At 40.6% G+C, this 20,322-nt stretch overlaps 1 protein-coding gene across 2 annotated transcripts in view; it reads left to right on the top strand.

Moving 5' to 3' along the window:
- CSMD1 (CUB and Sushi multiple domains 1) overlaps positions 1-20,322 on the top strand; it is a 2,045,798-nt gene that overhangs the window by 1,694,784 nt on the left and 330,692 nt on the right. For both annotated transcript variants that reach the window (XM_005562521.5, XM_065518732.2), the window contains exon 26: positions 17,113-17,315. In XM_005562521.5, the coding sequence (XP_005562578.3) occupies positions 17,113-17,315 (203 nt within the window). The remainder of the gene's footprint in view (positions 1-17,112; positions 17,316-20,322) is intronic.

Below are 20,322 nucleotides of genomic sequence, written 5' to 3'. Positions count from 1 at the left end.
TAAAGCATAAATTTCTTCCCAAGAAGCAAGTTAAGAAGGTGGCATCAAATATTTATCATGGATTTCCTCAACTGACATTCAACTTAATCCCAAAATGTTTTCGATGATTGAACCACTCTTCATTAAGAATATAAATGCAATGTTTAGTATGGCGATCTGGAGAAACCATAATTAAAAGTACATAATATACTAAAATCATATATTATGTACTTAAAATTGTACTAATACTCAGAAAAATGGTGTCTGGTCTTAGCCTTGATATTAGCTGGCATGGTTTCTAAGTCTTAATTATTTCAATGGTAACATAGTCTATATTACCTCCAATGTTAACTTGAAAATGAGGAATACATCAGTCATATGAATATGAACACAGGGATTAATTTAGCTATTTAAAATGTCTTAATATAAATATAATCATTACTATGCATTTATACTTTGATATCTTAATGTAAACATTTTTCACTCTCAAGGAATGAATAAACAGCAGGAAAATATGAAAAGGCTGGTTTCAATACTTTAGGCCAATTATTGCAGGGCTACATTGATTTCATTGAGGCCCAGAGCAATTTCTGCTTATATAGTGCTATTCCTCTTTGTTTGAGGTAATAGAATACCCCAAAATAGTTATTATTATGGGGCTGGGGCTGGAAGAATTTGTAATTTTTAACATATATGCTATAAAGCAGTTACCTGAGCCAAATTTAATTAAAAGTCTAATCACAAGACATTGTAGAAAATTTAGCCCCATTGAAAGTTATATGGTAACATTTCTCTAAGAGATCTAGCATATTTCACTGCTGGGCACAGCCATGCTTTATATAACAGAAGTAACAGCATTATAAACTTCTTCAGCTAGCAACATTAAAAGCGATGTTTTACATAACCATATGTGTACATTGTTCCTAAGTTTTCATTGCTTTTCTGCCAGTGTAATTGTCTGGAAAGCTCACTTTGAATGTATTTCTGTTCCTAATTGTTAGCAGGAAATTGCATTTGGTAGTAGAGTTGAAGGGAATTATTTTTAATAAGCTCACACAGTATGAAAAACATTGGAGGCCTATCAAAAATGTATCAAGGTTGTCAAAAGCATTCCTGTGCAGACTTTTAGAAAACATAATATGTGGTTTGACGACCCTGGTGTTCTGCTGGCTGTCCTGCCCTGGATTTTCTTTCTGGCAGCATTAGGTTGTAGAGAGATTAGAGTGAAACCTGCATTGGAGATCTAGGAATATTAATCTACTTCTGATCAATCTTCCAGATCCCAGTAGGAAATATACCAACAGGAAAACTACACATTTATCCCCAGTCTCCATGTCCAGCCTCTGTATATAGACCATGGGTGGGAGAATTTTCCTGACATGACAGACAGGTATGGGGCCAGTCAGGAATAAAAGCATCTCCAATTTCTCCATTCCTGTCAAGATCACTATAGACCTTTCCCTTATTTTTCACAGATAATGCAAAAAAATAACAAGTTAAGTGAATTTCAGCCGTGAAATAAAAGAGTTGTAGAAGTCTACAGTTTTTCCCTATGCCTATGGCTGCTACTCCAGACCCCCTTAACCTGGGGTTCTGGGAGCAGTTGCTGGGTATGGATCACCTCACCAGACATTTAGGAGAGCCTGAGTCAGAGGGAAGAAACCTGCAACCCCCCTCACTTCGCAAAGTTCTGACACATATTTTCAGTTGCCACAGATCAGTTCAATAACACCAGCTCCCAACCATACCACTCACATTTCAGCTGCCATGGTAAATAGACTGCGAGAAAATGCATGAAGGACAAATTCTGAGGTCTTCAGTTCCCAGATCACTATATGGTTAGCAAGGCACATCACCATCACTGGTGACAGATCTCATCTCCTCTTTCAACATCTGCCGGTGACTACTCACAAGGTGCCTGCTATTCAGTGCATGCACAGACAGCAAAGAGGGTAGTTGTATTGTCTTCTTTGCGCCCAGTGATCAGTGCACTTGCTGTCTTACAAAATGGGATTTTCCACAGAAGGAATTGCCCAGAAAAGATAAGACATGCAGGGAAGAAATGAGAAGTGATACCATGGGAAGTGAAACTCAGATCACACATAAATAGAATTACAGGAGAAATAGCTGAGGTAGGAATATTGCCACTGCTGTGGGGAGAGACCTTAGATAGGCAGCCAGGGAAACTCAGCCAAGGCGGACGTAGGAGTGTAAGGGAGATGCTGTGATGAGAATGATGGAGATGTCCCAGAAGAAGTGACTCCAGGAAAAAACATTAAAGAAACTTCTAGAGATATTTCAGGATCCGAAAAGCACAAAAGATAAAATGGTGGAAGCTGATCCAACCTTCCCTGACATCTCTCCTCAGAGCTCATCATGTGTTCCCAACTCCTCACATGTCATCATTATTTAATCATGACTGTCATCATTCCCTATTTGTGTTATTGCCTCCCTCCAAGGGGCGGGAGACTTTAGTCTTCAGTGTTATTTTCTACTGTTGCTTATTTCTCCTCCCTCAATATCCAATAACTTCCCACCTAAAACAGTGAAGATAGGACTGTATATCTCATGGAATTCTTTTGATAAATTATATGAAATTTCTTTAGATGAGGCACTGAAAAAAAAAAAATGCATGGAATCTGAAACCAAAGCCCTGTCATTTCTCCATCTCTGTTTCCTTTCTTCTTATCCACCATTACTAATTCCCATGACTTTCCTGTTACTTTATAGTCTTCGCTCACCTGACCTTCCCAAATCCATCCTTTACTCTCTCCAATCTCTCAAATACCCCCACTGTATATTGACAAGCACCAGCTTCTTACCCAGAACCATCACACTCTCTAGAATTTGGCTAACTGTGGCTTTCCAGGTGTATCTTTGGCTGCTCATGGATACTTTACACTTCAGGACAAAGTGTAAAGATTGATTGATCTCTGACCACAGCCTGTGCTACTGAGGTGCTCTCTTTACACACACTCTCTTGAGTTTCTCCTCATTGACTCACCTCCAGTTTCTTCCCATCTCTTAGGGCCCAATTAAAATGTCAACCTGAAATATTCATTTTTATTACCCCATCCAGAAATACTCCGTGTTCTTCCCTGATATCATTTCTCTCCATCAGTTACCTTCCTTCTGTACTAATAATCTCTGTTAATATCGTATCCACATGTCAACACCTCCAGGGTAAGTTTCACAGCTCCCACACTCCTGTGATCTTCATTTTTCATTTAGACCACATCTGAAACTTCCCAAACACTCCTCCTTGCCCACTACCTGGGTTCTTCATTGGGCAGAGCCTCCTAACTCACCAGGCATCTTCACTAACTGCCGTGCAAGGGCCGCCTTGCACCCACAGCTCCGGTTTGTTTTCTTTATTTTAAAAATTTATGTTTATGTCTATAAAACTAATGTCTATATAGAGATTTTGAAAAAAATTTTTTTTAAATGTGAAGACATCATGCATTATTCTCCTATAGACATCAATGTTAACATGTTGGCAAACGTCTTATATGTATCAATGTATATTCTGTGGCGTGGACATGTATCGTTAAACATTGTCTTGCTGTGTTGGTTGTTTATACCATTATTATTATTATTATTATTATTATTATTATTATTATTATTATTTTAGATAGAGTCTCACTCTGTTGTCCAGGCTGGAGTGCGGTGACGCAATCTGGGCTCACTGCAACCTCAACCTCCTGGGTTCAAGCAATTCTCCTGCCTCAACCTCCTGAGTAGCTGGGATTCCATGCATGTGCCACCATACCCAGCTAAGTTTTTGTATTTTTAGTAGACACAGGATTTCGCCATGTTGGTCAGGCTAGTCTCGAACTCCTGACCTCAGATGATCCGCCCACCTCGGCCTTCCAAAGTGCTGGGATTAGAGGTGTGAGCCACAGCGCCCAGCCATTTCTAATTTTTCATGTTGTGCATAATGATGTAACAAGTAGTCTTGTAAGTAAATCTTGGCTCATATTTATACAATTCCTTAGAATAAATGCCTAGGAAATTTGTTTGCTGGGTCAAAGGGTGTGAACATCCTCATGTGTACAAGTCTTTCTATAAAGCAGAGCTAGTCATTTCACTTGCCTGAGCTTGCTATAAAAAGAAAAACTATTTTGTCCACTCATTATGTGCAGGATAAGCTCTTTCATATAGTTTATGGTTATTTATTTTTCTTTATTTTGAAATAATAAAGTGCTGCAGATAAAAACAAAACACCCTACATGTAGTTTTCTGTAATCTTAGACACCAAAGAAAACTACCCTTGAAAAGGTGATAGAGCTTTTTAAAATTGTTTCTATGCAAATACAAACAAATAAAATTTGATTTGTTCATTTATCTTTTTATTTAATTATTTTTTACGCCATGTTATTCTGAACATTTATTTTGAGTTAATAAACATGGTCAAATGTTTACATCCAAATTTGTAATTCTGCCTCATCCTATTTAGTTATGGGATAGTATTCCATTGCCTGAATGTGCCATAATTTATTTAAACTACACCCTTTTGGAATATTCAGGTTGCTTTTAATTTTTTCACCGTTATAAGTAATGCTACCATACTCCCTGCGTGTCACCTCCAGGGCACTTTTCATGATGAATTTCTAGAGCTGCACTTGCTATGTTTGCACATTTGAATTTTTATAGCCATTACCAAATTGCCTCTAAAAGGAGTAGATATACCACCAGCAGTACATGGAAATGGGTTGTCTCCACATTCTCTCTGAAACGGGACAAAGGCTTTTTAACAATCTGGCCAGAAAAAAAAATTCTGCATAACGTTTTATTGGTTATATTTGTTTATACCTTTCCTATGTTGACCTTTTTGACATGTGAATACATTTGGTTAGTGACTTCCTCTTCTCTGTGCAGTTCACCTCCTACCTGCATTTCCAGTTCTCTCCTTTCCCTGGATTCCTTTCCTGCTTGCTCTTAGCTGGACAAGAGCCTTCCCAGACTCTGTGGAGGTAGAATTAGACCCATGTCCTCTGCATGGTGGCGTGCTTTTCTTGTATCTGCCAGACCTTGGGACACTGTGCGTTGGAGGGTGTGTACTTTTCCTCATGTGCCTGTATCTGATATCACAGAGTTCCTTAGCGATGATACCACATTTCATTTTTTTTTTTCTTTTTTTTGAGACAAAGTCTTGCTCTTGTCCCCCAGGCTGGAGTGCAATGGCACGATCTCAGCTCACTGCAACCTCCACCTCACAGGTTCAGGCGATTCTCCTGCCTCAGTCTCCCAAGTAGCATGCCCAGATAATTTTTGTATTTTTAGCAGAGACGGGGTTTCGCCATATTGGCCAGGCTGGTCTCAAACTCCTGACCTCAGGTGATCTACCCGCCTCGGCCTCCCAAAATATTGGGATTACAGGCGTGAGCCACTGTGCCTGGCCTCACTCCATTTTTTAACTTCCTTTACCTAGTTGAATAGTGTCTGGCATTTTGACTTTCAACAATTTTACATTTGAATAAAAAATGACTGATACTTATCTATGTTTAAATTTTGTTGTATCATATTTTTTGTTGGAGTCACGAGACATTTTTCAAGATGGCAAAACTCCATGGTACCAGGGTGAATGTTTGTTTGTCTGTGTAAGCTTTTTATTAGCATATAACATAAAAACTGCACAAATTAGAAGTGCAACTTGTTCTCAAAAGAAACACCCCCATGTAACTAGAACTCAGATAAAGAAAGGGAATATTACCTGGACCAGGATAGACCTTTGAGCTCTATTCAAATTCTCTCTTCTCCAGGACAATTACTATTCAGACTTCAGAAGAGTTTTGCTGAATTTGAATTTTATGTAAAAGAGAATTGTCAGGCACGATGGCTCACGCCTGTAATCCTAGCACTTTGGGAGGCTGAGGCGGACAGACTACCTGAAGTCAGGAGTTCGAGACCAGCCTGACCAACACGGTGAAACTCTGTCTCTATTAAAAATACAAAAATTAGCCAGTTGTGTTGGTACATGCCTGTAATCCCAGCTACTTGGGAGGCTGAAGCAGGAGAATTGCTTGAGGCTGGGAGGCAGAAGTTGCAGTGAGCTGATCTTACTCCATTGCACTCCAGTCTGGCCAACAGATTAAGACTCTGACTTAAAAAAAAAAGAGAGAGAGAGAGAGAATTGTACAGTATGATTCATTTTGTGTTGTACAGTATGATTCATTTCCTCAACCTTCACACCTATTGATACCATTAGATATTTCATGGTATAATTTGTTTGTTATAATTTATTTATCCATTCTGGGTGCTGATGGACATTTGGATTGGAGTTAATGCAAACTGTGCTGCTTTGAATATGGTTTGACATGTTACCTGGTGAATGTATGTATGCTTTTTCCATGGGTATATACTGAGGCCGAGAATTGCTGAGTAATGGTGAATCGTACCTTCAGCAGTATTAGGTGCTGTCAGTTTTCCAAAGTGGTTACACTTATCCTCACTCCCTGAAAGGGTGTATATGGGAGAATTTCAGGAACTTCACCTTCTAAACAACAATGGGATGGATTGTTTTTTTCATTTTAGCCATTCTACTGGGTGTGTGAAAGGTTTTTATTTGCATTTCCCTGATGATTGATCAAGGAAAACACTTTTTTATGTTTACTGACCTTTTGAATATCCTCTTATTAATTTTGCCAGTTGAAGTCTTTTGCCCATTTTTTTATATTGAAATTATTTCTTTTGATAAACACAGATTTTTAATTCCAATGAGTCATAATAATTTTTACTTGTTTTTTTCTTTATGGATAGCAAATTTTTTTTTCTTTGTTATTATACTTTAAGTTCTAGGGTACATGTGCACAACGTGCAGGTTTGTTACATATGTATACATGTGCCGTGTTGGTGTGCTGCACCCATTAACTCATCATTTACATTAGGTATATCTCCTAATGCTATCCCTCCCCCCTACCCTCACCGCACAACAGGCCCTGGTATGTGATGTTCCCCTTCATGTGTTCAAGTGTTCTCATTGTTCAATTCCCACCTATGAGTGAAAACATGCGGTGTTTGGTTTTCTGTTCTTGCGATAGTTTGCTGAGAATGATGGTTTCCAGCTGCATCCATGTCCCTACAAAGGACATGAACTCATCCTTTTATATGGCTGCATAGTATTCCATGGTGTATATGTGCCACATTTTCTGTCATTGATGGACATTTGGGTTGGTTCCAAGTCTTTGCTATTGTGAAGAGTGCTGCAATAAACATACGTGTGCATGTGTCTTTATAGCAGCATGATTTATAATCCTTTGGGTATATACCCAGTAATAGGATGGCTGGGTCAAATGATATTTCTAGTTCTAGATCCTTGAGGAATCACCACACTGTCTTCCACAATGGTTGAACTAGTTTACAGTCCCACCAACAGTGTAAAAGTGTTCCTGTTTCTCCACATCCTCTCCAGCACCTGTTGTTTCCTGACTTTTTAATGATTGCCATTCTAACTAGTGTGAGATGGTATCTCATTGTGGTTCTGATTTGCATTTCTCTGATGGCCAGTGATGATGAGCATTTTCTCATGTGTCTGTTGGCTGCATAAATGTCTTCTTTTGAGAAGTGTCTGTTCATATCTATTGCCCACTTTTTGATGGGGTTGTTTGTTTTTTTCTCGCAAATTTGTTTGAGTTCTTTGTAGGTTCTGGATATTAGCCCTTTGTCAGATGAGTAGATTGCAAAAATTTTCTCCCATTCTGTAGGTTGCCTGTTCACTCTGATGGTAGTTTCTTTTGCCGTGCAGAAGCTCTTTAGTTTAATTAGATCCCCTTTGTCAATTTTGGCTTTTGTTGCTATTGCTTTTGGTGTTTTAGACATGAAGTCCTTGGCCATGCCTGTGTCCTGAATGGTATTGCCTAGGTTTTCTTCTAGGGTTTTTATAGTTTTAGGTCTATCATTTAAGTCTCTAATCCATCTTGAATTAATTTTTCTATAAGGTGTAATGAAGGGATCGAGTTTTAGCTTTCTACTTATGGCTAGCCAATTTTCCCAGCACTATTTATTAAATAGGGAATCCTTTCCCCATTTCTTGTTTTTGTCAGGTTTGTCAAAGATCAGATGATTGTAGATGTATGGTATTATTTCTGAGGGCTCTGTTCTGTTCCATTGGTCTACATCTCTATTTCGATACAAGTACCATGCTGTTTTGGTTACTATAGCCTTGTAGTATAGTTTGAAGTCAGGTAGCGTGATGCCTCTGGCTTTGTTCTTTTGTCTTAGGACTGTCTTGGCAATGTGGGATCTTTTTTGGTTCCATATGAACTTTAAAGCAGTTTTTTCCAATTCTGTGAAGAAAGTCATTGGTAGCTTAATGGGGATGGCATTGAATCTATAAATTACCTTGGGGAGTATGGTCATTTTCACAATATTGAGTCTTCCTATCCATGAGGATGGAATGTTCGTCCATTGTTTGTGTCCTCTTTTATTTCATTGAGCAGTGGTTTGTAGTTCTCCTTGAAGAGGTCCTTCACATCCCTTGTAAGTTGGATTCCCAGGTATTTTATTCTCTTTGAAGCAATTGTGAATGGGAGTTCACTCATGATTTGGCTCTCTGTTTGTCTGTTATTGGTTTATAAGAATGCTAGTGACTTTTGCACATTGATTTTGTATCCTGAGACTTTGCTGAAGTTGCTTATCAGCTTAAGGAGATTTTGGACTGAGACGATGGGGTTTTCTAAATATATAATCATGTCATCTGCAAACAAGGACAATTTGACTTCCTCTTTTCCTAATTGAATACCCTTTATTTCTTTCTCATACCTGATTTCCCTGGCCAGAACTTCCAACACTGTGTTGACTAGGAGTGGTGAGAGAGGGCATCCCTGTCTTGTGCCAGTTTTCAAGGGAAATGTTTCCAGTTTTTGCCCATTCAGTATGATATTGGCTGTGGGTTTGTCATAAATAGCTCTTATTATTTTGAGATATATTCCATCAATACCGAATTTATTGAGAGTTTTTATCATGAAGGGCTGTTGAATTTTGTCAAAGGCCTTTTCTGCATCTATTGAGATAATCATGTGGTTTTTGTCTTTGGTTCTGTTTATGTGCTGGATTACATTTATTGATTTGTGTATGTTTAAGCAGCCTTGCATCCCAGGGATGAAGCCCACTTGATCATGGTGGATAAGCTTTTTTATGTGCTGCTGAATTCAGTTTGTCAATGTTTTATTGAGGATTTTTGCATCGATGTTCAACAGGAATATTGGACTAAAATTCTCTTTTTTTGCTGTGTCTCTGCCAAGCTTTGGTATCAGAATGATGTTGGCCTCATAAAATGAGTTAGGGAGGATTCCCTCTTTTTCTATTGATTGGAATAATTTCAGAAGGAATGGTACCAGCTCCTCCTTGTACCTCTGGTAGAATTTGGCTGTGAATCCGTCTGATCCTGGACTTTTTTTGGTTGGTAGGCTATTAATTATTGCCTCAATTTCAGAGCCTGTTATTGGTCTATTCAGGGATTCAACTTCTTCCTCGTTTAGTCTTGGGAGAGTGTATGTGTCCAGGAATTTATCCATTTCTTCTAGCTTTTCTAGTTTCTTTGCGTAGAGGTGTTTATAGTATTCTCTGATGGTAGTTTGTATTTCCGTGGGGTCGATGGTGATATCCCCTTTATCATGTTTTATTGCGTCTATTTGGTTTTTCTCTTTTCTTCTTTATTAGTCTTGCTAGTGGTGTATCAATTTTATTGATCTTTTCAAAAAACCAGCTCCTGGATTCATTTATTTTTTGAAGGGTTTTTTGTGTCTCTATCTCCTTCAGTTCTGCTCTGATCTTAGTTATTTCTTGCCCTCTGCTAGCTTTTGAATGTGTTTGCTCTTGCTTCTCTAGTTCTTTTAATTGTGATGTTAGAGTGTCAATTTTAGATCTTTCCTGCTTTCTCTTGTGGGCATTTGGTGCTATACATTTCCCTCTACACACTGCTGTAAATGTGTCCAAGAGATTCTGGTATGTTGTATCTTTGTTCTCATTGGTTTCAAAGAACATCTTTATTTCTGCCTTCATTTCGTTATGTACCCAGTAGTCATTCAGGAGCAGGTTGTTCAGTTTCCATGTAGTTGAGCAGCTTTCATTGAGTTTCTTACTCCTGAGTTCTAGTTTGATTGCACTGTGGTCTGTGAGACAGTTTGTTATAATTTCTGTTCTTTTACGTTTGCTGAAGAGTGCTTTACTTCCAACTATGTAGTCAATTTTGGAATAAGTCCAATGTGGTGCTGAGGAGAATGTATATTCTGTTGATTTGGGATGGAGAGTTCTGTAGATGTCTATTAGGTCTGCTTGGTGCAGAGTTGAGTTCAATTCCTGGATATCCTTGTTAACTTTCTGTCTCGTTGATCTGTCTAATGTTGACAGTGGGGTGTTAAAGTCTCCCGTTATTATTATGTGGGAGTCTAAGTCTCTCTGTTAGTCTCTAACGACTTACTTCATGAATCTAGGTGCTCCTGTATTGGGTGCATATATATTTAGGATAGTCAGCTCTTCTTGTTGAATTGATCCCTTTACCATTATGTAATGGCCTTCTTTGTCTCTTTTCATCTTTGTTGGTTTAAAGTCTGTTTTATCAGAGACTAGGATTGCAACCCCTGCCTTTTTTTGTTTTCCATTTGCTTGGTAGATCTTCCTCCATCCCTTTATTTTGAGCCTATGTGTGTCTCTGCATGTGAGATGGGTCTCCTGGATACAGCAAATTGATGGGTCTTGACTCTTTATCCAATTTGCCAGTCTGTGTCTTTTAATTGGAGCATTTAGCCCATTTACGTTTAAGGTTAGTTGATACAGTTTCTTCCTAGCATCGATGGTCTTTACATTTTGGCACATTTTTGCAATGGCTGGTACCGGTTGTTCCTTTACATGTTTAGTGCTTCCTTCAGGAGCTCTTGTAGGGCAGGCCTGGTGGTGACAAAATCTCTCAGCATTTGCTTGTCTGTAAAGGATTTTATTTCTCCTTCACTTATGAAACTTAGTTTGGCTGGATATGAAATTCTTGGTTGAAAATTCTTTTCTTTAAGAATGTTGAATATTGGCCCCCACTCTCTTCTGGCTTGTAGAGTTTCAGCCGAGAGATCTGCTGTTAGTCTGATGGGCTTCCCTTTGTGGGTAACCCAACCTTTCTGTCTGACTGCCCTTAACATTTTTCCTTCATTTCAACTTTGGTGAATCTGATCTGAAAATTATGTGTCTTGGAGTTGCTCTTCTTGAGGAGTATCTTTGTGGCGTTCTCTATATTTCCTGAATTTGAATGTTGACCTGTCTTGCTAGGTTGGGGAAGTTCTCCTGAATAATATCCTGCAGAGCGTTTTCCAACTTGGTTCCATTCTCCCCGTCACTTTCAGGCACACCAATCAGACATAGATTTGGTCTTTTCACATAGTCCCATATTTCTTGGAGGCTTTGTTCATTTCTTTTTATTCTTTTTTCTCTAAACTTCTCTTCTTGCTTCATTCCATTCATTTGATCTTCAATCACTGATACCCTTTCTTCCAGTTGATCAAGTTGGTTACTGAAGTTTGTGCATTTTCCATGTAGTTCTCGTGTTACAGTTTTCATCTCTATCAGTTCGTTTATGAACTTCTTTGCATTGGTTATTCTAGTTAGTCATTCGTCAAATCTTTTTTCAAGGTTTTTAGTTTCTTTGCGCTGGGTTTGTAATTCCTCCTTTAGCTCGGAGAAGTTTGATTGTCTGAAGTCTTCTTCTCTCAACTCATCAAAGTCATTCTCCGTCCAGCTTTGTTCTGTTGATGGTGAGGAGCTGCATTCCTTTGGAGCGGGAAAGGCACTCTGATTTTTTGAATTTCCAGCTTTTCTGCACTGCTTTTTCCCCATCTTTGTGGTTTTTATCTACCTTTGGTGTTTGATGATGGTGACGTACAGATGGGGTTTTGGTGTGGATGTCCTTTCTGTTTGTTATTTTTCCTTCTAACAGTCAGGACCCTCAGCTGCAGGTCTGTTGGAGTTTGCTCGAGGTCCACTCCAGACACTGTTTGCCTGGGTATCAGCAGCAGAGGCTGCAGAAGAGTCAATATTGCTGAACAGCAAATGTTGCTGCCTGATTGTTCCTCTGGAAGCTTCGTCTCAGAGGTGTACCCAGCTGTGTGAGGTGTGAGGTGTCAGTCTGCCCCTAGTGGGGGATGTCTCCCAGTTAGGCTACTTGGGGGTCAGGGACTCACTTGAGCAGACAATCTGTCGACTCTCAGATCTCAGCCTCCGTGCTGGGAGAATCACTACTCTCTTAAAAGCTGTCAGACAGGGGCATTTACATCTGCAGAGGTTTCTGCTGCCTTTTGTTTAGCTATGCCCTGTCCCCAGAGGTGGAGTCTACAGAGGCAGGCAGGCCTCCTTGAGCTGCAGTGGGCTCCACCCAGTTCGAGCTTCCCAGCAGCTTTGTTTACCTACTTAAGCCTCAGCAATGGCAGGTGCCCCTCCCCAAGCCTCACTGCTGCCTTGCAGTTAGATCTCAGACTGCTGTGCTAGCAATGAGGGAGGTCCCATGGGTGTGGGACCCTCTGAGCCAGGCACGGGATATAATCCTCTGGTATGCCGTTTGCTAAGACCCTTGGAAAAGCGCAGTATTAGGGTGGGAGTGACCTGATTTTCCAGGTGCTGTGTGTCACGGTTTCCCTTGGCTAGGAAAGGGAATTCCCTTACCCCTTGTGCTTCCCAGGTGAGGCAGTGCCTTGCCCCACTTCAGCTCTCACTCAGTGGGCTGCACCCACTGTCCTGCCCCTACTGCCCGACACACCCCAGTGAGATGAACCTGGTACCTCAGTTGGAAATGCAGAAATCACCCATCTTCTGTGTCGCTCATGCTGGGAGCTGGAGGCTGGGGCTGTTCCTAGTCGGCCATCTTTGTGCCTAACCACAAATTTTTAAACTACGTTTAAATGTACACGATGCCACAAACTTTGTTAAGGTTGGCTTCAGTGATTTTGTGTCCAGATTGCTAGATCCTCCCTGCCCAAAGCTATACAAATATCTTAGGTTTTCTTCTAGAAAACTTAATTTACCTTTCACATTTACATCTTTATTCCATTGGGGATACATTTTTGTGTATGATGTAGAGAGTGAAGTGTCACAGATTTTTGTCCATTTTGAAGTGTCACAATTTTTGTCAATTGTTCAGTTGACAATTTGTTGAAAAGTGATTTATTTCTTTATTGCACTATGGTACAAACTTAGTAATTAACTAGAAAATTGGATCTATATAGATCTGTTTCCAAACTGTATTCCATTCCATTGATCTATTTGCCTATATAGTACAAAGCCTAACTAAATTCCTGATTTACTTTATAATACATCTTGATACCCAGTATGATAATTGAGCTTTGTTCTTCTTTATATAGATCACTGCAACTATTCTTGGCCCTCTGCACTTCCACATGAAGTTCAGAAACACTTGTAATTTTTTACAAAAGAAATTGCCTGGATTTTTATTGATGTCCCATGACATCAATAGATCATTTTCGGGAAAACTGGCATCTTTTGCAGTAGTGGACTTTCTGGTCCTTGATGTTATATACTTCTCCATTTATTTAGGTTTTGTACAATTCGTCTCAATGATGTTTTGCAGTTTTCTGGGTGAAAGACTTCCACATTTTTCATTAGAATTATTTCTAGCTCTAGGATGCTTTCTGCTTAATGGCAAACATATGTGACCAGGTAATTCAGAATCCATAGTCCTCTTCTCTTCTCTACCTAAGACCTTTGAAGATTTCATCCAGTCCCATAGTTTATAAACCATTTCTTTGTTGAAGACATACATGTTTATTTTCTCCACTCTGACTTCTCGCTGAAACTCCAGACTCACATGAACAGCTACCTACATACCCGTCCATCTATATCTAGTTGACAACTTAAACTCAACAGGTGCAAGACAGGAGCTCTGATTTTGCCCATCCCATAAACATATTGCACCGTTTCTCAGTTCAGTGAATGACAACTCCACTTTTCTCGTTTCTTAGGGACAAACTGACAGGGTTGGCACATGCTCACCTCAGGCACACGTCTTCCAAGCCTGTTTTCTCTCCCTTCAAAACGTATCCAGGACCTGACCAGTGCCTCGGTACCTCCACGTTCAGCTCATCTCAGCACATACGCCACTTTCTCGGATCACTCAAAACATTGACAGAGTGTAATTTTCCCTCCATGGCTTGTTGTCAACAGAGCTAGCAGGAACAGTTCTTTAAATTGTTGGTGAGGACTCACTAAACATCCTGCATTGGTATATCATCCTTAAAACAGCCTACAAAGCCCTTTATGCAGAGGCATCTCTCTTCACACCACCCAATTCACAACCCTCATTCTTCTCTGCTCTCAGTTCTTCCTTCCCAGTCCCCATTTCTCTGCTCTGGCTGCACTGGCTCCTGGGTGTTCTCAAATGCTGACGGTATGCCCCTTATGTGGGGCTTTTGCTTGGCTGAATTCTTACCACGATAAGACAAACACCCTTAACTCCTTCAAGGCTCCACCCAAATCTCCTTCCACCAAGATGGCTTAACCTAACCACCCTATTTAATACTTCGCCTTCTCGTTCCTCCCCTAAGAATTAGTATTCCCAGTGATTCTTTTTCTGCTCTGCTTTTTTAGTTCTTCAATTGCATTTACCACCTACTAACATTCCATATTCTTCACTCATTTATTATGGATGCTGTAGTTTTCCTGTCCCTTCCCTGTACAACACGAACTGCATGAAGGCAGGACTCAACTTGGCAGATGTATGCAAAGTTCCTCGAAGTGCACTCAGTACACTCTTGGTGCTCAGTAAATGTTGACTTATTGAACTAAATCAAAAAGGGAATGTCTTATAGATGCAAAATGATGATCAACTTTATGAGTGATCAGGGAAACTAATTGAAACAAGACACCATTCCACAACCATCAGATTTTCTATTTGTACAACTCTTAGTCTGATGGTAATCAGGTATTGCTAAAGATATAATAAAACAAGGGCATTCATACATTACCCTGGACCAAAGCAGTTAGAATCCCAAGGGAGAGCAAGTTAGCAAATCTGCTTTATCATGCCGGCCTAGAAAGATCCTTGGATCAGTACAGTGGAATATCCAGTGCGATACCGTTTGTCAAAATTAGAAAGTAGAAACAGACTACCCTTTAGTAGGGAACTAGGAAAATAAAGCACTTACAGTTTTGAAGTAAATTAACAAAATTCTACATTTTTTTAATGTAACAGTCTCTCCCATAATACTCAGTATAAAAGCAAATTGAGGCCAGGAGCGGTGGCTCATGCCTGTAATCCCAGCACTTTGGGAGGCCGAGGTGGGTGGATCATGAGGTCAGGAGATCGAGACCATCCTGGCTAAAACAGTGAAACCCCGTCTCTACTAAAAATACAAAAAAATTAGCTGGACCTGGTGGTGGGCACCTGTAGTCCCAGCTACTCGGGAGGCTGAGGCAGGAGAATGGTGTGAACCCGGGAGGCGGAGCTTGCAGTGAGCCGAGATCACACCACTGCCCTCCAGCCTGGGCGACAGAGTGAGACTGTGTCTCAAAAAACATAAATAAAATAAATAAATAAATAAATAAAAGCAAATTGAAAGTGATACAAGCACACATGTGTCAAGTGATATTTAATATGTAACTACTCTTAGTAGTACTTTTTTTTAGGGATATAAATACACACACACATATGAAGCTTATAAAAATATAAATGGGAATATTACATTACAACTTTAGAGTGTGTGATAAGAGAAAGAACCAATGATTTGGTGGAGTGGAGGCTAAAAATGGTTGCATGTATAAGATTTTGTTTTATAAAAAGTTCTGGACTGGGCGTGGTGGCTCACGTCTGTAGCACTTTGGGAGGCCAAGGCGGGTGGATCACCTGAGGTCAGGAGTTCAAGACCAGCCTGGTCCACATGGTGAAACCCCATCTCTACTATAAATACAGATAACAATAATAATAACTGGATGTAACAGCTCACAACTGTAATTCCAGCTACTTGGGAGGCTAAGGCATGAGAATCACTTGAACCCAGGAGGTGGAAGTTGCAGTGAGCCAAGATCATGACACTGCACTCTAGCCTGGGAGGGGGAGTGAGATTCCATCTCAAAAAAGAAAATTAAAAAAGTTCTGAGGCAAATAGGGCAAAATGTTAACCCTGGTGGCAGTAGGAAAATAAAGGTCTACGATCTGCTGTACTTTTCTCTATGTTTAATGATTTATCTTGATTATTTTAAAAATACACCACACATTCCATACCTTACACAAGGTGACATAAGTGTTTTCTTTAAATACGTAATATGTGCAAAACAAAGCAGTTGAGACTCGCGGGTAGCGTTTTTCTTTGTGTCCACTGTGAGTTTACCTCCCTTGCAATCAGTGTGCAATATGCAGGAAATAGAAAACTGTAAATCAAACCCATTTAGGGCCTGCTAATTTTTGCTGTTTTAGCTAAACCCTTTTTGATTCAACGGCCGTAAATAGGACTACATAGATCCTGCTGCCTCTGAACGTGAGTCCCTCTGGCATAGAGATATTTCAGTCACTCTGAAAAATACCTGGAAGTAAATAGAAGTATGGTAAAATTTTATAAAGAAGGGAGTTTGTATTACCAATTTTTGCCTTTGTGTTGGTATTTTAAATAATGAAGTTTTAAAATAGAATTTTTAGCAACAAGTACAACACCAGAGCAGACCATTCAGATACAGGTAGAAAATGTCCTTCTGGTGTCAGCTTTTTTCTCTGGTGTGGCTGCTGCCACCTAGCGGGGCATTGTGTGAACAACACTGACTGCACCAAAGCTGCCTTAGATCTGCTTCAAATACACCTGTCAATGCCAAACTTATACTTAGTCTGTGTGCCGTAGAAAGCTTACATTATAAACATAGATCTGGAAGTCTCTAAAGGAATCCTTTTATCCTAAAACGGATAGCTCAGCATCTAGCTCACCTATCTCTCTGCATCCATGACAGACTGAGGTCCTGTGTGCTTTATCCCAGTCCGCACTCCTGAGTTAACTTCGGTGAGCCTCATTTTCCTCCTCCTTCGTTGTCAGACAACACCGAGGCACATTTTGGTGGGGGTTTTGTGAAAGCGAAATGAGCTCGCTTACGTTACAGCTTTGGAGTGAGGACACGCTGGATGCACGGGAAGTAGCGCTACTGTGTTCTCTCTTGCAGCCTCCATTTCATTGTTTTCGACACGGAGATGGCTCATGACATCCTCAAGGTCTGGGACGGGCCAGTGGACAGCGACATCCTGCTGAAGGAGTGGAGTGGCTCTGCCCTTCCCGAGGACATCCACAGCACCTTCAACTCACTCACCCTGCAGTTCGACAGCGACTTCTTCATCAGCAAGTCTGGCTTCTCCATCCAGTTCTCAAGTAGGTGGCACAGCTTGCTTTGTCTTTACCTTGATATCAGAGTCTTGCCATGAACACAGAACGCCCTTCATTTGTATTCTCCAGCGTCTCCTTACACAGATGCAATGTGTTGAGCCTGATTTGAAGTTAGGAAAACGCACGTTGCAGAGAAGAGTTCTCTTCCCCCATTGCTGGGTTCATGGCTGAGGCCACAATAACAGAAGCCAGGTTAACAAGAGAAATGCATAACCAAACTTATTTGATGTGCATTTTGCATGACACTGGAACCTTCAGAAATGAAGACCCAAAGAAAGAGAGAAAATTGTGTGTTTTAATGGACAGTCGTGCAGAAGTATGATTAAAGGATGAAAAGATAGGATTTAGTGGTGATAAACTGGGAGGAACTTAACAAGGCTTCTTTTCTCCGCTTCTTCCCTGTGTGTCTATGTCTTCATTCCTGTCCTCTGCATCCTAGGGGTGCCCTTCTGGAATGAAGGTTTCATGACCTGCTTCCGAGGAAGGCCAGATAATTATTCTATAGTCTGCTTCGGGGCAGAAGGGCAAGCGGAGGCTGGAGTGGCTTTGCTGCTTCTGTAGTTTCCTCAAAACTGCATACTTTGGAGTAGTGTGTTCTGAACACTGTCAATATCAAAGGAATAATTTGTTTTAGGGAAATCTGTTCATTATAAGGTCAGGACAGGCAACGGACCTACTTAGTTATATGAAAAAAAAAAATGTATAACTTTAAAGGTTTCAATTAGTCAGTAAATGTCTAGACTTGGATACAAGACAGATGTGGGTCTCTACATAAATGTAAAGCCTGTCTTCAGGGTTCCCCTAACCCAGCCCCGATTCCAGGTTCTCTGTATGCCTCAGTCTGACTCCTTGTTTATGTAATGAAGTCTGTGTGCAAACAACCTGCTAATCAAACATGCTTTGATTCTCTACTCGCAACTTCCCGGTTCAGGACGGTCCTTGAATTTTTTTCCACCTTAGGGATAAAGTTTCAAGAAGCTAATATGACAGAGGAACCTCTGCTGAATTACCAGTGTGAAACCATATTTGCACACATGGACTATTATCTCCTAATGATAATTCCCATCTTTGCTGTCTAGCCCATTTTTGATGAAAGGTTTCCGAAGAAGGAAGGAATGGAGATATTCTGTGGCAGTTCAGCCTTTTATTGCCCTCCGGATGGCACCATGGAGAGATGCTATATAATTGGGCGGCACACAAGGTCAGCCGTCATCATAAAACAAGTAGAATTTGCACACAAACACGTTCAGATTCAATTTATCTCTTGGCAGATCACTGGCAAGTCATATTTAGGATTTACATAAGAAAATTGACTTCGGTCAATTTAATGCTTTAAAAGGTTGCTAATAAAATCGAGGTTATAGTCTGCACAATTTTTTACCTCTGGTTTCACTGTGCTCCGAAGCGGTAACTTGCAAACATGTGCCTGTGGAATAGTACTTGTACACGGTAAAATTTTCACTGGTCCTTCACAAAAATATGAAATTAAGAGTGTTCCAGCTCTCCTGCCTTGGAGGAAAAAAAAAAAGTCCTTTACTCCAAAATTATGTCACTCTTGCTTTTCGTTGTGATATAAAATTTTCTTAATCTTTTGAAATGGTGGCAAGAGCAGATGGTAGATTTGTGATTCATTGGCCTTATTTGGCAAAACAAAAAAGTTGAGAAAGTTATGAGATTATGTTCTTTCTCCTCTTCTTTCCATTCTGTATTTTCCAGGCATTTTTTTCAACAGGTTTTATTTTTTTAGAGTAGTTTTGGGCTCGCAGTAAGATGGAGTGGAAGGCACAGAGTTCTCACGTGCTGTCTGTCCACAGCACACAGCCTCCTCCACTGTCAGCATCCCCACAGAGCGGTCCATTTGTTGCAATCAATGAACCTGCCCTGGCCCATCATTATCAGCCGATAGCCACAGTTTTCTCTGGGCTCACTTTTGGTATTCTGCATTCCATGGGTATATTAGTCCATTTTCATATTGCTGTAAAGAACTATCTGAGACTGGGTAATTTATCCAAAAAAGAGGTTTAATTGAGTCACAGCTCAGCAGGCTGTACAGAAGGCACGGCTGGGAAGGCCTCAGGAAACTTACAATCCTGGCGGAAGGGGAGGGGGAAACAGACACATCTTCCATGACTGGAGAAGGGGGAAGAGAGAGTGAAGCGGGAGGTGCTTCATGCTTTTAAACAACCAGATCTCGTGAGAACTCTATCACGAGACAGCACTGGGGGATGGTGCTAAACCATTAGAAACCACCCCCATGATCCAGTCACCCCCTCCAGGCGCCACCTCCAACACTGGGGATTACAGTTCAACATGGGTGGGGACACAGATCCAAACCACATCAATAAGTTTGGAAAAATGCGTCTGTGGTCATAGCCTCACATAGAGTCATTTCCCTGCCCTAACAATCCCCTGTGTTCTGCCTATTCATCCCTCCCTTCCTCCTAATTCCTGGCAATCACTCTTTTCACTGTCTCCACAGTTTTGTCTTTTCCAGAAAGTCATAGAGTTAGAATCATGCAGCATGTGGTCTTTCACGCTGTCTTCTTTCACTTAGTAAGATACTTTCAAGCTCTAGGTCTTTTCATGGCTCTGTGGATCATTTCTTTTTATCACCGAATAATATTCTGTTGACTGGTTATACCACAGTTTATTTACCCTTTTTATTTTTTTCCTTGAGATGGAGTCTTGCTTTGTCACCCAGGCTGGAGTGCAGTGGCAAAATCTTGACTCACTGGAGCCTCTACCTCCTGGGTTCCAGGGATTCTCCTTCCTCAGCCTCCCGAGTAACTGGGATTACAAGCATGCACCACCACACCTGGCTAATTTTTATATTTTTAGCAGAGACAGAGTTTCATCATGTTGGCCAGGCTGGTGTCAAACTCCTTACCTCAGGTGATCCACCTGCCTCAGCCTCCCAAAGTGCTGGGATTACAGGCGTGAGCCACCTTGCCCAGCCTGTTTACCCATCTTCTTATTGAAGGACATCTGGGTT

This window comes from Macaca fascicularis, chromosome 8, assembly GCF_037993035.2.
Source record: "Macaca fascicularis isolate 582-1 chromosome 8, T2T-MFA8v1.1".
Classification (NCBI taxonomy): Eukaryota; Metazoa; Chordata; class Mammalia; order Primates; family Cercopithecidae; genus Macaca; species Macaca fascicularis.
This window is presented reverse-complemented; position numbering and strand designations above follow the sequence as displayed.